Source organism: Neopsephotus bourkii, unplaced genomic scaffold, assembly GCF_033783945.1.
Source record: "Neopsephotus bourkii isolate Nb327-2 ecotype Australia unplaced genomic scaffold, CSIRO-AGI_Nbou_v1 NB_1706, whole genome shotgun sequence".
NCBI lineage: Eukaryota > Metazoa > Chordata > Aves > Psittaciformes > Psittacidae > Neopsephotus > Neopsephotus bourkii.
Window position 1 is genome coordinate 907,522 of NW_026902180.1, and position 16,427 is coordinate 923,948.

At 50.7% G+C, this 16,427-nt stretch overlaps 2 protein-coding genes across 2 annotated transcripts; one reads left to right on the forward strand and one right to left on the reverse strand.

The window, feature by feature from the left end:
• Window positions 1-15: 15 nt before the first annotated feature.
• NUBP1 (NUBP iron-sulfur cluster assembly factor 1, cytosolic) lies at window positions 16-5,643 on the reverse strand. The gene is made up of 11 exons (XM_061376107.1): window positions 5,610-5,643; window positions 5,423-5,521; window positions 5,064-5,200; window positions 4,855-4,923; window positions 4,306-4,338; window positions 3,691-3,781; window positions 2,920-3,074; window positions 1,771-1,881; window positions 1,568-1,670; window positions 765-848; window positions 16-184 (listed from the first exon to the last, which is right to left on the reverse strand). Exons 1-11 carry the CDS (start codon window positions 5,641-5,643, stop codon window positions 144-146), a joined length of 957 nt encoding a protein of 318 aa, XP_061232091.1. The 3' UTR covers window positions 16-143.
• Window positions 5,644-12,288: 6,645 nt separating this feature from the next.
• On the forward strand, window positions 12,289-12,808 carry LOC133224560 (zinc finger Ran-binding domain-containing protein 2-like; the record flags this gene model as incomplete). The annotated part of the gene is made up of 1 exon (XM_061376118.1): window positions 12,289-12,808. A coding segment is annotated over one exon (486 nt), but the record flags the coding sequence as incomplete, so codon positions are not given.
• Window positions 12,809-16,427: the final 3,619 nt, after the last annotated feature.

Below are 16,427 nucleotides of genomic sequence, written 5' to 3' on the forward strand. Positions count from 1 at the left end.
CCTAAGGCAAGAACATTTATATTAAGAATTTATTTGCAATATACAAAAAGAATACATTCCTTCTATTATATCAAGGCATAAGTTATTTTTCTATAATTAAACAGGAACTACATTTTTATTCCATTCCTAGATTAAATAATCGTTTATTCTGGAAGATGGTGTTGATCACAGTACTCCTGAATTCCTGCAAAGACAGGGATAAAGTAATATAAATAATATTTCAGTTGCACTTCACAAGTTAATTACTGCTGCCTTACTCTGTTCCCTGTTAATACAAACACCACTAGCTGGGCCTTTATCACAGTAGAAATGGCTTTAGGAATTTCCCAGCCATTGTATTTTTTCAAACTGTCCATCCCCAGCTCTTCAGGTAGCTTTTGTATGGGGTTTTTGTGCCATTACAGTTAGAAGTGGAGGCAGTACTTTGCCAGCTGTGTCACACTCAGCTGTAACAGGCCTGATAAAGAATCCTGGGACATTTCTGTGAGGGCAAGTACACACATCTTTTCTGAAAACAAAACTAATGACTGAAGACAAATGTTGTAACCAGTTATTAAATACAGTTTTGTTTCTGCTTGAGAAGCCTGTTGTAACTGATGACCAGAAATGTGAATTAGTATTTGCATGTTACTTTCATAATTACTACACGTCTATTGTTGTTATTATTCGGGGCAAACCAACATAATTCTGCTTAACACACATATTTATTGCAGAAGTGCTCAGAGCTGGGAGGACTAATTCAACACAATGATTTTCAGACTTACTCTGAATGATGTTCCTGTACGATGATGTAGCTGGAGACTCAGGTGCTTCAGACAAGAAAGACTCGCCTTTGTCACAACATTTTCCTTGAAGGACAGGGAAAAACACAAGAGCAAAACAATGGGAAAAGCTGAAGTTTATTTTATCCTTTACTCCGCTACTAGTTCTCTCTCTCCAAAGAGCCACCTGCATCTCTTCCTCATGTCAGTAATATAACTGAGAACTACAGCTTACAGTTCTATGAACGAATAACTATCAGCAGGAACCTTCACTCATTAGTCTGGAAGTACTGACACGTTCCTGGATGTCGTTAAATTAAGTATTAATTGGTAACAGCTAGTGGGCAAGGAACCAAGCCTTCCCACTCTCCACAAGGGAACTTGGGTGGTTCCAGGAACCCTGAAGTTAAAGCACTAGTTTTAACACTTAACACCCACAAGATACTATTCTTTGTAGCGGTGTCAATTTTATTCAGTCTGCACTTCCAGGTGATGAAACCAAAGAGAAAGACATGCTGTTCTTCAGATATGATTATGCAGCTGAAAAGATGCATAATCTAATCTTAAACAAGATTATGTTTCAGGCTAAGGGAGTTATCCAAGCACTTTCCCCTTTCACACCACACTCTGCTGCAGTTCCAGGAACTTCTGACTGAAAAAAAATGTCCTAGCTAAAAGGGAATATTTACCTAAGGCAAAATATTTCATATTCTAATTTATCAGTGTCCAAGTCAGGGTTTTCTGGTAACAATGTCAGTATAGGAGAAAAAGCTTGTTTTAAGCATAGTGCACTACGGTAGCTTTACCTATTCGAGGATCTAGAGGCACTTTACCCAGGAGGGAAACATTTAAATTCTGACACATCTTCTCTGCACCTCCAGTAGTTGGCGGAAAGATCTGAGACTCTTTCTGGGACAACATGAAAATCAGAGTTAAATACTGCGGTTTTTGAGAGCAAGGTGGGTTTGGGGCCATGGTAAAACCCTTTGTAGCATGCAGGCAGCCTTACCTTACACTTTGGACATACAAAGCCACTCATATTTTCCACAACACCTATGACTGGCAGTTTCACTTTATGGCAGAAGTTGATCTCCTTCCGAACATCCTGAAGCGCTACTTCCTGCAACCATTGGGAAACACTGCTGTTGTGACTGTAACATTTGGATGCTGAACCCACTTAGAGCATTTTTAAGGGAAGTTTATGGTGAATTATTACGGTTCAATTTGTATTTTGAAGACCACGAACCTCTGTTATGTGCTCCAGCAACAATTCTAAACATAGCAGTAGAACAGGTTCAGCAGTTCTAGCCCACTGAATGTGGTTCTGTTTTGAAATCTGACTGGACTCTAGCAGAGATTCAGCCACGTTCATCTCCTGTATTAATCTCTTATCTTTAGTTCTTGAAAGGTAACTTTCTCACACTTTCAGTTTACAGGAAGACCCCTGGGATTCTCAGTAGAGCAGGCAAGGACAAGAACCACCAAATTTAACTGGAAAAAGTTCATGATCCCCTCAGACTTTTCAGATATATGCATGACCTCTTTCAGTTCTCCTGCTCCCCTCTCCTTCCCTCACCACCTATCCAGTATTGCCTTCACCACTTCACTTCCTTCACGTTTTATTCTTTCAGCTGTTGTGGAAATGCTACATATCTTTTGCTACTTAGATCTCCCCTTCCTTGCCAAATCAAGCACTAAAACATGTTTGCTGACTTTCAGCTCTCCAGGCGCTGACTTTTTTTCTTTAAAAATGCACATCATAATGTTGCCTACTGGAAGCAACAGGCTTCATGTGGTGTAAAACTGCACATCTTACCACTTAAAAACTATACTTCCCCCTGATTCCTGAGCACTAGGCCATTGGTGAGCAGATTACAGATTGACAATGTGAACTATGATCTTGCTCAAGGAACAAAGCAAAATCCTGCCTTTCCTTCATGCACAACCCAAAAGCTTTTGACTGTGAACTGCCTAGTGATTTAGTGACCTGCTCAGATCCCCCCTCTCCCCCAAGACACCCATATCTCACAAACCAGCCAGCTGTAGGACAAACCAGGAATGACAACCCCCTTTGGTCTGGACTGTCATTCCGTCTCTAACCCAAGAATTGGCTGTAACTGCCACAAGGCTTTTACCAACAGAAACCAAGTTCTCCTACCTGAGGGGTAGTGATTATAACAGCCCCATCGACGTGCGTTGCACTGAGGTACTGCACGACAGACAGATGTTCATCTGATGTTCCTGGAGGTGTATCTACAATCAGGTAGTCCACTTCACCCCAGTCCACGTCACGAAGAAATTGTTTGATCAACCCTAAAAGAAAGGATAAAAAATGTGGAAGAGAAAAAAAATCTCCCCGTAGTTAAAATTTTAGAGTCTTTTTCAACTTTTACAGTCCAGATCTGCAGGTTCTGCTGACTTGTCAACTTAACTACAGGAATGCTTATTTTGCTAAGGCTTCTGACAAGCCTATAGTGACAGAAAAAGGGGAATGGCTTTAACCTGACAGAGGGCAGATTGAGATGAGCTCTTAGGCAGAAGTTCTTCCCTGGGAGGGTGCTGAGGCGCTGGCACAGGGTGCCCAGAGAAGCTGTGGCTTCCCCATCCCTGGCAGTGTTCAAGGCCAGGTTGGATGGAGCTCGGAGCAACTTGGCCTAGTAGAAGGTGTGCCTGTCCGTGGACAGGATGGATCCAGTTGGAACTGGATGAGCTTTAAGGTATTTTCCAACCCAAACTGATCTGTGATTCTATAACTTACAAAAATACAGCGCTTCACTTTCATCAAATGAATGTTCAACTAAAGAAAAGAAGTAACCATTCACTCATTGTTACAACAGCTTACCATACTATTTATGTTACTAATTAAATGTGTTTATGACATAAAATCTTTCAAGTACATAAATTACCGTTAAAAACACTTGATACATACCATTCTTTTTGGGTCCTCTCCAAATGACAGCATCATCAGGACTACCTAGCAAGAATCCCACTGACATGACACCTAAGTTTTCTTCAACGTACTTAGGAGAAGTAGAGACACTCAGTTAGAACATACAGAACAGTAAAGGCAGACTAGGGAAACAAACTCTGAAACCAGACCTTGTAGAAAAAGCAGGTGGGGAGGGGAGCCATGAAGAAAATAAAGGCAGAGAACCTACACAAGTCTCATCAAAGGGCACTAGAAACTACACCTTTTGCAAAATGCTGACCAGCTACATTCACAGACTGAAAAAATCCAGTTGTACAAAGACTTACAGTGGTATTTAACAGCATACGCACAGTAGTCATAGTACAGTAAGAAATTCAGTAAACAAGTCATACTTAAAATCATAAACTATTCAACAAATACAGTATTATTAAGAAATTAAACCTTGGTTTTTATATATAGCCTATCAGTTCTATAGGGTCTGGGAATTTATGTAATTAGAAAAAGAACCAACAGCAGCACCCCATGTAACCCCGCCTCATTAGTTTCCCCCCATAGTAGGCTGTGCCCAACCCAAATGAACCCAATGGCCTCTCCGCAAGGGCTGCCCCAACTCACCACTGGAGACCAGCCAGATCCACTCTGATGAACCTGAACAGATGAACAGACAAGAGCCATCAAGTGATAGTGCAAATGAATACAGATGTCACATAAAACACATAAAGCACTGCCCTGCCAATAGGTGCAGTGATGCTTGTGCTGCAGCAGCTGAGCTAAGAGCTGCAGGAAAACCAGATCTCCATTAGCAAGTGAGTAACAACTGTTCAACCCAGCTGCAAGAAGTTTACCCATGACTTTATAGGTTGATATAAAATATTTTAGGGCTGATCATGCTGACATCACTAAAGTTCTATGTAGCCATGAACATATGGCCAATATACAGCAAAAATTGGCTTGCAGAGCTGGTCATCCTGAAAGAAGTCAACTCTTTTACAGACTACATCACGCTGAGCTTGTCCATATTGCCTGTACTTCCTTGCCCACTGCCACATCCATTTCCCAATAAACTGTCATTTTAGAAGTTCTAATAAACCCTACAAGACCCTAAAACGTTAATGAAAAATTGGGCAGACATTCTTTAATCAACACGTTTGAGCGTTCACTTACCTGTTCTCCTTCCAGACCCATCATTTTAGGGATGGATGGCCCGCAGATATCGATGTCCAGCAGAGCAACCTGGAACACAGCCCAGCCCCCCGCTGGCAGCCGCCTGGAACGCTCAGGCGCACCCACAGCGGGTCCGCAGATCCGAGCCGGAGGGCGGCCGCCGCAGCCCGGCCGCCGCAGCCCTACCCCGTGCCGCCCGCCCCGCGCACCTGCTTGGCCTCGTCCGCTGCCAGCCCGTGAGCCAGGAGTGCGCTGAAGGTGCTCTTGCCCACGCCGCCCTTCCCCGACAACACCAGTACCGTGTGCTTCACCGCCCGCAGCCGCGACCGCAGCTCCGACAGCTCCGCTGCAGCAGTCACAAGGATCAGCGACGCGCAAGCACGACCAGCTCAAGCCCCGCCCCTGGCCAAGCCTCCATAAACTCCGCCACCACAAACAACGCCCCTTAGGCAAGCCACGCCCCCACTCCCACAAGCTCCCATAGACACCCCTTAGTACACAGGCTCCGCCCCCTGCACTAGCCCCTCTACACACAAAGCCGGCCCCCCCCCGCTCAGGCCCCGCTCACCCGATTCTGGGGCGGCGCCGGCAGCGCAGAGCCCCTGATTGGGACAGCCCTGGCAGGCGGCGGCCCTACCCGCCCGGGCACTGCTGCTCCCTGGGCAATCTGCAACGGACAACGAGGCTAGAGCATAAGTAGGGCCGGCCCGAAGGCCCGACCGCCCGACCGCAACCTCCCCTCACCCTCCCCTCACCCTCCTGCTGCAGCCCACCCTCTGCCTCCGCCATGGCGCCGACAACGCGTCACTTCCACCCGGAGCAAAGAGGCGGGGCTCCGAAAGGGAGCCCTGTACCGCGCGCGCATGCGCCGGCAGTACACGCTGCAGCCAGGGGGCGCTCCGTGGCCGGGTGATGGCTCTGTGAGAGGCCGGACTCGGGGCCGTCGCTCAGGCGGGGGGGAGCGCCGGCGCCGGGGAGCCGCTACTCCAACGCCTTTTCGCTGTACCCGCCCCTTCTGCGGTCCTGGGGCGCACACACAGGATTCAGTTCAGGGCAGCAGTGCTCATAAGTATTTATAAAACTGTTCCTTGTTCTCAGATAAGACTGTCTTGCAGAAAACAGAGATGGACATCTGCAGCAGCTTTTCTAGAAAGGAAGCATTTTCAGGCTCTGAAGATTCACGAGAGAAATACATTTAATTTACCCTGAAGCCAGGGCAAATTTCGCTTACCGTGACTGGCTTGAGATTTCCTTAGTGACTAGAAAGAATGTCATTCCTGACAAGAAACGGAATTGCCGAGCAGCTGTATGAGCCATAGCTGTTTTGCTCTGGCACTACCTTTTTCTAGAGACATCTCTCTGTTAAAAGGATATATACCCTCCTCTTAAATGAGAACTTGGACAAAACAGAGCATGCCCAAGGCCCAAACTGCCTGTTTCATTGTGAAGTGTGGGGTTGATTGAAGAATAGGGTGGATTGAAGAATGGGGTTGATTGAAGAATAGGGTTGTAAATAGGTAACCTCAAGAACCTTAGGCTTTGTTAGCAACTATAGAGAAAACAAAGTTACTAAGATAAGCTTTGCCAGAACCACCTGGTGGTTACTGATATGAAAATGATCCTAAAACAAAGTGATGAAGAACTAACCACTGGGAGTCCGAAAGCCTACTACCACATTTTTGTATGCATACAGGAGGCATTGTCTAAGAAGTATGATGTAATGTATGTAATCTAATGAATATGTGTGTTTAAGGACAATATAATCGGAGCCTCGTTGATGCCTGGGAGAGACACACTTGGAGGAGCTATCCCCAGTGTCTCCTGGCAGCGCAATAAAGAATACCTGCTTGTCGACTTAAACTTTGTTGGTGAGTCCCTGGAGTTTTCTCTCAGTTGTTATTTTGACTAGGTTTAGCAAAACCACATTAGTGACATAGTAATTTATTTTGTTCTCCTACATGATGGTGCACTCTAAAATTGCTGGTCCTGCAGCACCTGAAAGTGTGATACGGTGTAAACTGGAGAAGAAATATAGCAGAACTCTTGAGGCTTATTCTTGTTTCTCAGTAGTTAAAAGTGGAGCAAGAGAGTATGCAGCGAGTTAAGCATCTTCCTGTGTATAGTCATGGGCTCCTCTGTTATTTTGAAAATACTTTAGAAAATCCTGGCCAAATTAAACGATCCCATGGTTTTACTTTTCATAAAGGTGCTTTAGATGGAACGGGTTGCCCAAGGGAGTAGTGAATGCTCCATCCCTGGCAGTGCTCAAGGCCAGGCTGGATGGAGTCTTTGGTGACATGGTTTACTGCGAGATGTCCCTGCCCATGGCAGAGGGCTTGGAACTGGATGATCTTCAGGCCCTTTCCAACCCCAACCGTTCTATGATTCTATCAAATAAACATCTTGTACATTTTAGGACCCACAGACAAGTTCAATAGAAAGTGATCCCGTGTAAATGTGAAATTGATTTGATTCTTTTCAGAGATTAAAGTAAAAAAAAATGCATACTGGAATTCAGTTCTTGGAGGATTTTTATATGATTGATTGTAAATTGTTATACTTAACCTTTTGGCTAAGGCAGGCCCAGAGTTCCTGCATCTTCTGTTTCAATCTATGAGGAAAAGAGCAATCTCTCTTAAGGACGCAGATTAAACGTCCAGATGTATATTTAAAACCTTTGTTTTAAAAGTACGGTATTGACATTCTGATATTTTCCTCTTTTCTATGACAATGTCACCTTTAAGATAGTTGAAAATGCTGGGGATTTTAGAGGTATCCTTTAGCACAAATAGAACTTGTGAACTTTTTGTGAATGCTTTAGCTTTTGGATCTGTTGGCTGTATTTACGCCAGCACTATTCCCATTGTTATGTAGTGTTTTATATAAAAGCTTACAATATTCCCAAATCTGAACCCAATCTTTCCTCTTCTGATATGCATGATGAAGTGTGCAATGAAGGTATTTTTCTGGGCCCAAACTATATCGGTACTTCTCCTCAGTACGAACCTCAGTCGTCCCCTATCAGTATACACAACAAAGGCACTAAAGTTACTCTTCCCAATGATTCTAACTCTGCTTCAGTACTGTTAAGCTATCTGAGCTCATTACCTCCTGATGGCACATTCTGTTGAGGAGTCTGTGGTGTTTTTTTCTTTTAAATGTGCTTTTCTTCGTGAGAGATTCCTGGACTATTCCCCCCCCCTCCCCGCCCCCCCCCAGCATCTGATTAAAAAATAAACCCAAACTTGCAAAGTCATAAACCAATGACCTGCAGTGAAGCTTCAAAAGACACAAACAACCCCTAAACCCAACAAGAGTAAGGGACATGGTAATCTCTATTAAAAATTTAACAGTAAAAACTGCCAGGCAGGTCCAAATTAATTTCAGATTTGATATCTGGGTTATACTTGTAATCCGAGGATTGCAAGGTATCCTAATTTTACTTGGCACACAGGCCTCCTGTAGTTATCCCTTCTCAGATGCAGCCAGCACCCTGAAAACCCTTGCAGAGTTCCCAGTTCTCCAGCAGCCCTAGAAGTTCCCAGGAGATCTCAAAGGAAAGCAGAGAAACTGCTCATCTGCTAGCTACCTCTTTTAGCTGCGCTCACTGCATGAGTTTAACGGAGTCCTGATGACTGCCACAACCAACAGCGGCTTCTCTATTTTTATGGATAAACAATACACCGGCCACTAAGTGGACCTTTGAAGGTCCATCCAACCCAAACTATTTCATCATTCCTTTCCTTCTACTCAGGTTGTGCTCCAGACACGGTGTGGTGTTTGTCCTGGTGTCACAGGTGAATTATTCAGGGAAGTCATCTTTGGTGGATTAATTAAAAGGGCTTTCTTCATGATGAAGCGATGATCAAATGGTAAGGAATCGACTATTGAAGGAAAATCATAGCGTAAGCAAACGGTGATCAAGTAATAGTGGAATGGTAAGGAGAGTCACAGGAAGCATTTAGGTTGGAGAAGGCCGTAAAGGTCTTCCAGGTCCAATCGTTAAGCAAACACTGCCAAGTTCACCAGGAAACCACGTCCCTAAGCTGGCCTTTGACTCTGCACTTGCAGGTGGAGCAGGGGCCCCGCTGACCTGGGTGCCAAAGGCTGGGGTCCCTGCCTGCGTGCTTCAGAGCCAGCCCTGTGATGCAGTGTCCGTGTCACAGTGGGTGGTGTGTGGCCGAGGGTGCCCCTGCCCATACTTGGGGCGTACGCGGGCCAGCGGTGCTGATGTCACAGAGGCCACTGTGACTGGTGGCGGGGGCAGGCCTATGAAAAAGGGAACGCCGGGCACAGTGCATCAGTGCGACCTGGTGAGGTGCAGGGAGTAAAGGGCAGGGACAGGGCTCTCGGAGGCCTGCCGAAGAAGGAGGGGCCTCCACACTGCAGGGCTCTGGGCCTGTGCTGCAAGCTCACCCGCGTCTCTTGTCCCTCAGAGGTAGCAGAGGAGCATTTGGAGAAGAAGCCCCAGCGCTGCTGGGACAGGGACTCTCCAAACACCCACCTTTGATGTCTGACACCTCCACAAGGAGCTGCAGGACACCCGACTCGATGGGGCAGGGTGAGAGCAAAGTCCCCGTCCTACAGCCTGGCAGAGGGACTCCTGAGGCTGTCGGCGTGGACCGGGAGCGTTGGCAGGGAGAGGCAGGAGCTCCAAAGCCACCCTGCGGGAGGGCCGCTCCTCTGCTTGGCAAGCGGGACTAGGGCTGGGCCGGGCAGTGCGCACCCTCCGGGACACCCATGCCTGCAGTGCCCTTTCCTGTCCAAGGCTTCCAGCCCTTCTCAGCAGCCGGCTAGGCAGGGACAGAGCAACCCTTGGGGACAATCCCTCAGGGATGCATCCCTGGCCCCACGGAGGCGCTCATTCTCAGTGGCATTTGCTCTCTCCCCTCCAGTATGCGTGCTGTGTGGCCGTGCAGAGGCAGACCCGGACATCTGCGGGCCAAAATTGAATTATGGTTGGTTCTGTGTCCATGACTTTTGCCTGGTGAGTTCCTCTGGGGCTGGTTTTATCTTTGCTATACACCTGCCCTGCCACGTGCCCCTCATCTGCTCCTTGTCTCTGCTCTTCTGAAGCTTTTTGCCAGTGACATTTGTCCAGAAGGGACCCAAGAGGAAGGAGAGATGGAATTTCTTCTTGCAGATGTTCTACATACAGTCGCTCAGACAGCCCAGATGGTGAGGATCTGAGACGATCAGGGCGATTCGTGCCAGGAGAGGTTTGCGGGAGTTTAGGGCAGATGCCAAGAACAGAATCCCAGCCTTTCCACCCAGCTCTGGGACAGAAGTCTTGCTCCCAGCAGCTCCACAGAGGCTCCAGCACAGGAGCCTGCTCTGCCAGGTGGATCTGTGGCCTGTGATCCATACTGAGCCCTGCCCCGAAGTGTGGGTCTGGCTGTGGAGACCCTGAGGCTGCCACTGATGGGGGCTGCTCTGCTCTTTCCAGGTCTGCTTTGTGTGTGGCGAGGGCGGGGCCTCCGTCACCTGCCAGGAGGTGAGCTGCGACCGCAGGTTCCATCTCCCCTGTGCTGTGGAGGGTGGATGCGTCACCCATTACGTCCTGCCATACAGGTACCCCCTCTACCCTTCTCCCTATCAGCAGGGAAGGACCCAGCACTTCTCATCTCACCCATCCCTTCCTTCTTCCCCTAGTTCCTTCTGCTGGGAGCACTGCCCACAACAGAAAGAGCTGGTGGCTCCAGAGAACACCAACTGCCGCATCTGCATGGACCCTGTTGAAGGCAGAACGACCTACGGGACCATGGTGTGCCCAGCATGTAAACGTGCTTGGTTCCACAGAGCGTGCATCCAGGTAGGAGTCATTCCCTTGCTCCGGGCACGGCAGGCTCTCAGCAGCACCAGAGCTTCACTCACGCTCTTTCTGTTTCTCCTGCAGAGACAGGCTATTCGTGCTGGTGCCTTTTCCTTGAAGTGCCCTCTGTGTCGAAATATGAGGCTGTTTCAAGCAGAAATGCTCTTCATGGGGATCCAAATCCCCGCAAGGTTGGTGTCCTCCTGGCCAGCACTGTGCCACGCCTAGACCTGCCGCCTCAGTTGTGGCCCTCTGCTGACCCCCAAGTCTAGGCTTTAGCGCCATGCAGGAGTTGGAAACAGGGTGTGGGGGGAAGAGTGGGGAGGCCTGCATATGCCTTATGCTGAGGCAGCAGGGGCTCATCAGTTTTCCTTTCTCCATCAGAGGAGCGGCATGGGAAGACAACAACGCATATGCAGAACTGTACCAGAGGCACCAGAGCTGCGATGCCAGGGAGTGCCTTTGTCCAGGAGGAAGGGAGGAAGCAGAGCCAGATGGGTAAGTTGCCAAAGATGCACCCCGGGGCTCGGCATGGGATCTCTGTCTCAGCAAGGGCTCGAAGCAGAAGGGCTGAGAACAAGAGCTCTGCTGGACAATCCCCTGCTGTGGGCACTTCATCCTTAGAGATCTGAACCCATTTCTTTCCCCAGGCCCTGGCAGCTCTTCCTGTGCTGCTCCTGCGCTGCTGTGGGCACTCACAGATGCTGCTCCAACCTGGGGAGCAGCCATGAGGCCACATGGGAGTGTGACAGCTGTGCTGGCCAGGGCACCTGTAAGTGTCAAAGCAGCCGGGTGCTCCTGGACTGGGGCCAGGGGCCAGGCAAGGCCTGGCAGTGGGTGCCTGGTGTGGGCCTGGCAGAGCCTATCTGCTCCAGGAGGGCTGGGGCACAGCTCTGGCCTACCCTGCCCCAGGCCTGGGAGCCAAGCCCTTAATGTTCCTGCTTTCCCTTGTAGACTCCAGTGCCAGGTTAGAGCTTGCTGGTCCCAGAACTGCCAGCCCAGCAGCATCAGGGCACTCTCCTGGATCTCTGGATCTGGAGTTCAGCAGCCCCGGCAGCCAGGCAGCATCGGGGCAGACTCTGGAACCTCAGGCACAGGAGACCAGCAGCCCCAGCCCCAGCAGCCAGGCAGCATCAGAGCAGAGACTGGAACCTCAGGCACAAGAGACCAGAAGCCCCAGCCCCAGCAGCCAGGGAGCATCAGAGCAGACTCTAGAACCTCAGGCACAGGAGACCAGCAGCCTCAGCCCCAGCAGCCAGGCAGCATCAGAGCAGACTCCAGAACCTGAGGCACAGGAGACCAGCAGCCTCAGCCCCAGCAGCCAGGCAGCATCAGAGCAGACTCCAGAACCTCAGGCACAGGAGACCAGCAGCCTCAGCCCCAGGAGCCAGGCAGCATCGGGGCAGAGTCTGGAACCTCAAGCACAGGAGACCAGCAGCCCCAGCAGCAGCAGACAGATGCCATCAGCACCATGCCACAGTTGCCCAGTGTGTGAGGGCAGCAGCCGCTCCAGCCGCCCTGGGCCTGACCGACGGCAACACCAAACTCGGTACACCCGTCAGACCCAGACACCCTACACGTGGCTTAGAAGACTGCAGGAGAGAAGCCGACCGCCAGCAACACGCACTGTGAGCAATACCCGCAGTCAGGCGGTGCCAAGGCTGTCCTCATCACGTGAGACCCGCGGGTGCAGCACCACCAGGCAGCAGCCATCAGCGGCATCCCGTGGCTCTGCACGACTGAAAAGAAGCAGGAGCAACAGGCCCGGTGGGCCCGTGCGGGTGCGAGACAGCTCCCGTGTGCAGCGTCGGGCCCAAGCTCCCTATGCACGGCCCAGAAGACGCTCCCAGGGCAGCCGCACACCAGGAGCACGAGCTGGGAGGAGCCCCCGCAGACAGGCTGCGCCCAGGCTGTCCCAGGGCTCACCAGCACGTGCGAGCCGCAGCCGCAGCATCACAAGACAGCGGCCATCAGCATCATCCCGTGGCTCCAGAGCACGACAAAGAGGCAGCGCTTCAAGATCCACCGGGCCTGTGCGGGTGCGAGACCGCTCCCGCTCGCAACGCCGGGCCCAAACTCCCAATACGCGGCGCAAAAGACGCCGTTAGAGCAGCCACACACCAGCACCACGTGCAAAGAGGAGCACACACTGTGTCGGGGCTATCCCAGTGCTCCGCAGCACGTGCTAGCAGCTGCTGCAGCAGTGACAGTCGGCAGTCATCAGGGAGCAGCAGCTCCAGCACTGACAGCCAGGAGGCTTCATAGCCATGCCACAGTTCCCTGGCACCAGACACTGGCACTGCAACAGTCAGGCCATGCCACACCTCCCCGTGGTGCTCCCAGTTGAACTGTCACACCCAAACTGCCTACACGCGGCCCAGAAGACAGCAGGAGAGAAGCCAACGGCCAGCGCCACGTGGTGAAAGGAGCACCCACAGGCAGGCAGTGAGGGACTGTCCCAGTGCTCGCCAGTACCTGAGACTAGGAGCCCCAGAACCAGCAGGCATCGGCCATCGGCAGCGTCCTCTGACTCCGCAGCACTGGAAAGCGGCAGCAGCTCCATCCCCGCTAGGCCCGCGCGGGTGCGAGACAACTCCCACTTGCAACATCGGACCCAAACTCCCAACGCACGGCCTGGACACCTCAGTGGGACCAGCCGTGTTTCACCTCTGAGCGACCACTGTGATCCTCCTCTCCCGGCACAATAAAGGTGGCCCTTCATCTCTGGACTGGGAGATTCCAGGCTCCTTTCTCAAGGGGCAGCATCAGGGACTGGGCCCAGAGCATTGTCCTTCCCCTAGAGGTCAGCAGCACTTCCTGCAGGCAGACCTCCTGCACCCACCCACCCAGCTAGCCTGGCCCTCACGGCTCACCCCCCAAAATCATGCACCGTGGTGCCAGTGACTTCTGACGCGCTTCAGCTGTTTCCCTCTGGATAAGGCTATAAGCAGTTTCCTATCCTCATCGCCTAGGTTTTTGAGCATGGTGGCAGAGGGTCAAAGCTGGTGTTCTTTTAAGAGTTCAGTTCAGTTTCACGTCTGTGCAAAGGACTAATTGGGGTAAAAGCTGTTGTTCTTCTTGTGTAAATGTAACTATCCCAAGACCAAATCTCTTCACTAAACAGGTCAGTGGAGTTCCTAATGCCAATGAACTCTCCCTGCTGTTATACCCAGCTTTCAGCTAGATGAAAATAGGGTTTTGACTCTCTCTCTCCCTGCCTCCTGCCATCCTTCCCTCTCCCATGCCCCCACAAAATGCTTTGCTATGAATCCTTGGTTGTAGACAAGCCTAACCATACACCTCTGGCTAGACTTTTGTCAACAGGCTGCGGAGATGCTTGGCTGAGGAGCAGTAGTAAATATTGCACAGTATGTTCCCGAATTCTAAATTTCCTGAACTTTGTCAGCTCTTCCATTTATTTGAAAAGAAAACAAAACACCCTTTCTGAAGGTGCTGAAAGTCCTGCTTTACATGAACAGGTCCTTTTTATGTACTGTGGGAGGCAACAGCACTGACTTGCTTTTGCAGCCCAGGCAGAGCAACTGCTGTTGTGGTGTCACACAGAAAGTCTTAGCCTCCAGGACGAAATCTGCAGAGCACAGGGACTGTTGGCTCTTTGTGTGGAGTGACTAACACTGCCAGCGAGGTGTGTGACGAGGAGGGGACTGGAATTCTCAACACCGAAAGATGAGGCCAAGGTTTCCCCTCTAATAGTTACATGGCTCTTTTTGAGTCATTGAGTTTACATGAGGTTTACAACAGCATGTAGTGACAGGACAAGGGGAATGGCTTTAAGCTGAAAGAGGGTAGATTTAGATTAGATATTAGGCAGAAGTTCTTCCCTCTGAGTGCGGTGAGGCACTGGCACAGGGTGCCCGGAGAAAGCTGTGGCTGCCCCAACCCTGGCAGTGTTCAAGGCCAGGCTGGATGGGGCTTGAAGCAACCTGCTCTAGTGGAAGATGTCCTTGCCTGTGGCAGGGGGTTGGAGCTGGATGAGCTTTAAAGTCTCTTCCAACCCAAACTCTTCTGCAATTGTATGGATGTAGGTGAGGAGATGGTGTCTCAGGAGCCGTTACTTCCAAGGTACAAGCTTCTCTTTGGTGCATTACTGCTGCAGATGTGCAGTATTCGCTCTCTTTTAGTTTTCCCCCTGTCCTGGGTTCAGCAGTAGCAGTCTTTTTTCTCTTTCTTGGTAGCTGGTGCAGTGCTGTGTTTTGAGTTTCGGGCTGGGAACAGAGCTGAGAAACAATGATGTTTTGGTTTGGCCAAGGACTTTGTGGGCCTCATGCTCTGCCAGGGAGGAGGGGAAGCAGGGAGGAAGCAGAGACAGGACACCTGACCCAAACTGACCAAAGAGGTATTCCATACCACAGCACGTCATGCCCAGGATGTAACTGGGAGGGACCTGGAAGGGGCTAGAGAGGGACTGCAGGGTTGGAGGAGGTATCGGTCGGTGCTTGGTCGGGCTGGGGGGCGAGTTATCGGTCGGCTGGTGCTGAGGTGTTGTATTCTGTTCCCTTGTTATTTCCTTTATCATTACTATTATTGGTGGTAGCAGTAGTGATTTGTGTTATACCTTAGTTGCTAAACTGTTCTTATCTCAACCCGTGGGAGTTGCATTCTTTCTGATTCTCCTTTCCATCCCTCCGAGAGTAGGGGGAGGGCAAGAAGGGGGGGGGGGGGGGGGGGTTAACAAGCTGTTTGGTTGGGTTAAACCACGACAGTTCTTTTTGGCGTCCAACGTGGGGCACGAAGGGGTTGAGATAACGACAGATCTGACCGGATTAATAGTCACTCGTCACAATGCAGATTTATTGGCTCTCAGAGTTGTTCCTCTTGATCTCACAGCTTCAGAATGTTCTAACTTACTTAGAGCCGGTATTTGCTGTGTTAGTGTTTATCAAGTGTGGGGCTTGGGCTAAGGTTCCTGTCTCACTGTACTTTATGGCAATGACTTATAATACGGGCGGGCTTCAGCAGCAGGGCGAGATGGATGTGGCCGTGGACTGGTACCTGGCCGTCCGTCTGCTCTTCACTGTCCTGGCCCTTGCCCTCGCCTCCGTCTGTGTGAGGCAGCGAGGAGCCGAGGGGGAGCGGCCCCGGGAGCCAGCGGCTGCTGAAGCAGCCCGGGAGAGCGGCCCCGGGGACCAAGTGGGAGCGGGGCTGGAGGCCGGCAGGGAGCGGCTGCCGGTGGAGGAGGTCGGGGCGGTCGAGGAGCGGAAAGAGGCGGCTGCCAAGCAGCGGGAGAAGGCAGCGGAAGAGCCGAGCCCCGCAGAGGAGCCCAGCTCCGCGGCCGAGCCCAGCCCCGCGACGGCCGAAAGCATACCCCGGAAGCCGCCCGCTGAGCCCCAGGAGGACGCCGGAGACCCCGCAGCATTTCCCAGCAAGGCAGGGGAGGAAGAGCTGGACTCAGAAAAAGAGAAGCTGGTGGTGGCAGAGCCAGCAAGCACAGCAGCTACACCAGCCCCAGTGACAAGTACAGCAGCATCGTTTGAGAGTTCTGAAGGTTTTGAATGGCGTTTGGGTATCTTTGGGACCTGCCTGCTGATTGTGATGGTGTTCACCATGTTGGCACACATACAGAGTGTGTTTTACCACTGCCATTTTGTCTGAACCCGAAATTTAAGCAGAGTCAGGTTTGAGTCTTGTCTGGGGTTAGACAACAATATAGGAGGACCAAGAGGTTTTTTCCAAGGCTGGACAATCATGAGTGGCAGGGCATGTGGGACAGTATGGGCAAGTATCTAGTCCACTGGGCCAC

Bases quoted from the DNA above. Each gene is read 5' to 3' on its own strand.
- NUBP1 (XM_061376107.1), bottom strand. From the start codon at position 5,643: ATGGCGGAGGCAGAGGGTGGGCTGCAGCAGGAGG. The intron at 4,924-5,063 runs GTGCGCGGGGCG...GCTGTGTTCCAG, and splicing joins CAGCGGACGAGGCCAAGCAG to GTTGCTCTGCTGGACATCGA. The intron at 4,339-4,854 runs GTAAGTGAACGC...TCATCTGTTCAG, and splicing joins TGGGTCTGGAAGGAGAACAG to GTTCATCAGAGTGGATCTGG.